The sequence below is a fragment of the Pygocentrus nattereri genome, chromosome 2 (genome assembly GCF_015220715.1).
Source record: "Pygocentrus nattereri isolate fPygNat1 chromosome 2, fPygNat1.pri, whole genome shotgun sequence".
Lineage (NCBI taxonomy): Eukaryota > Metazoa > Chordata > Actinopteri > Characiformes > Serrasalmidae > Pygocentrus > Pygocentrus nattereri.
This window is the reverse complement of record NC_051212.1, coordinates 49,088,862-49,091,478: the sequence shown is the minus strand read 5'-3', so window position 1 is coordinate 49,091,478 and position 2,617 is coordinate 49,088,862. Positions and strand designations below refer to the sequence as shown.

Sequence of the window (2,617 nt, the reverse complement as noted above, 5' to 3'; positions counted from 1 at the left end):
TATTTAGTGGCTAGTTTTTATGTTTGATCTTTATATGATAAGTCCGCTGGTTTTGTAATTGATATCATTTGGCATTTTTCCAGGCTTCCAGGCAGTTCAACGAGGTTCATATTGCATTCCTAATAACAAAATGGAAAAGTGAAATTTCTTTTCCTTTTAAATTAGGCAAGTTCTGGACTGCAGGAACTTCGGAATCTAGCCAAGGGTCCAGTTTGCCCCTGGATGTGAACATGCTGTACTAGGTGACAGAGAGATATGGGGGGTCGGGGGCTGCTGGGTTTGTGGTCTGAGAGACCTCCCTCCAAATGATAGTCTTTACTAACAAGTTGTTTCTAAGGTACAGTAACCAACACGCCTCAGAACAAGATGCAGCTGTTTGTCATACTACTACTGGCTGTGCAGTGGACGGCCACCACGTTAGCGGGTGAGTTTTCAAGTGATTTCAGAGTTTTAGTTCAGTTCAGCAGTGAAAACTGTGGTGGTGACACGGTGGGTTTCAGAGAGAGAAAGTGTGTGTTTATATGTCAATACCAGTATCAGGGTAAAGTGTCAGTGAAGAATATTTCATGTGACTTCAGTTTACTGAAAATACATCAGTGAAAGAAAGAAAATCAGTGATTTTTTTCCCTCAGGTATTGGACCTCCAGAAGACTGTTGCCTAAGGCTATCATACAAGAACATTGAAGTCACGAAAATTGAGAAGTACGTGCTTCAGGATCCAGCACTCTGTTCTATCAAAGCAGTGAGGCGAGTAAGATTTCTTCATTTTTATTTGTTATAGAGCCATAATGCAGGTCCTCTAGAATAATATTCAGAGAATTACCATGAAATTAGGTTGCAAAACCCTCCAAAATATCACTATAATAACTTTAATATTCATTCACAGGTTTACCACCATACACGGCAGGACTGTATGTGCTGATCCTGAAAGGAGCTGGACCAAATTTGCCATGTGTGTGGTGGATAAAAGGAAAAGCGCCAGCAGAGCAGAAGCAGTAGCAATTTGTAAAGGCTTAACAGTAAAAACTCCCTCAAAGCCCTCTACAACAGTTCCCCCAAAAACCTCTTCAACAGCTCCCTCAAATCCTTCTACGAGAGTTCCCTCCAATCCCTCTATGACAGCTACACCTGTATCAATGCCAAGTAAAAAGACAGCGGGCAGAATAGAAACAGAAACAACGGTTAAGTCACCGGTCGAAGACGACTCACTGAAGAAGAGCTCACCAAGCTTCAACAGGGAGAGCACAGAGACGTCTTCGGTAGACGAGGGGGATGAAAGCGAGTCCCGTAAATCATCAGATGAGAATGAATCCCCTGCAGGAATCAGTAAGACAAAGAACACAGAGCTAGAAGAGTCTCTGTACTCAGAAGAGAGAGACACGCTGTCTTCAGTAATGAATGAACAGTCTCCAAACAAGAACACCATGTTTTGCATAAAGCAGGTACCAGCTAAAAGTAGCAGATCTTACTTTTGTATCAAAGGTTCTTTGTAATCAGAGGAGAAACCTTGATTTACTGTAAGTACCCAAACGCCTGTTCTGCCTTGATTAGTGTGAATTGGAGCTTCTGTGTGTTCCTGTGTTTTCTATCACTGTGTAAAAGATGCACAACTCTTCCTTTACTGTCAGATGTACTTTTGCATTTTTTATTTATCCAACCACAGAAGTTTATTCATAGTTTGTTATTGTTTTTATATTTCAATGAGAGTAATGATAAAACACAACTAATATGGGAATTTAGTATTTTCTTATTTGTAGTACTGTTTAAAAATGTAGCTTGTGAGAAACTAAATAAAAGTATGAATTTTCCCTTTTGGTAGGTCATGATTTCTTTTTTATATTATGTTTGAATGTAACTAATTCAGTAATACTTGATGGGAACTACCTGAAGAATTTGTGGCATGTTGACGAACAGCCATATAAATATATATATATATATATATATATTTATATGGCTGTTCGTTGTTATCGCTGCTGTTATTGCTGCTGTCAGAAAAAACCTTGTATGTCCATTTTCATCATTTTTTAGTTTTTGATATAATCTGAAGATGCCTGTTGCTCTTTACATTGTGTGTAAATTTCATGATGAATGGACCAAAAGAAACGGCTCAAAATGCTTTGGGAAAAAGTCTGGTTCTATTGAGTTACATTAAAAGTTAAGTAGGTTTTGTCCCTCTCCTGTAAAGTTACCATTTTACAGATAAGGTTTTCTTCTCACAGCTGTGATATTAATTAATGAGTAAGCATATTGGTAATGAATTGAACCTACTGTATACTTCATGATATGTTGATGAATTAAACATATAGTTTAAATCTACATCCAATGTTACTAAACAAATTGTGAGCCTAGTCGAGAGAAATCCATATCACATTCTTTACTGCTCAAAGTGTTTGTGCTTTAATATTTTATAATGCACAGGTTCATGTAATTCATGTATAGGTATCTGAAGTGTCATTCATTTGCATTGCTTTGATGTCAAACAAAGGGTTTTTGAACTGCACTGAAGGAGCAATAATGAATACAATATGGATCTGTTGATACCGTATGTAGACTAACATATCACTAATTTAGTATACTGCCATATTCAACACGCATGGTTACTGAACACACTTTAAAA

General features: G+C 37.6%; 1 protein-coding gene across 2 annotated transcripts; it reads left to right on the top strand.

Annotated features, from left to right (window-relative positions):
* Nucleotides 1–283: 283 nt before the first annotated feature.
* Nucleotides 284–1,720, top strand: LOC108416749 (C-C motif chemokine 2-like). Of its 2 annotated transcripts, XM_037535449.1 has the most exons (4): nt 284–424; nt 633–747; nt 887–1,244; nt 1,278–1,720. In XM_037535449.1, exons 1-4 carry the CDS (start codon nt 367–369, stop codon nt 1,491–1,493), a joined length of 747 nt encoding a protein of 248 aa, XP_037391346.1. In that variant the 5' UTR covers nt 284–366; the 3' UTR covers nt 1,494–1,720. The 2 variants fall into 2 exon arrangements, with proteins under 2 accessions (XP_037391346.1, XP_017544957.1); XM_017689468.2 differs by having other exon boundaries at nt 887–1,720.
* Nucleotides 1,721–2,617: the final 897 nt, after the last annotated feature.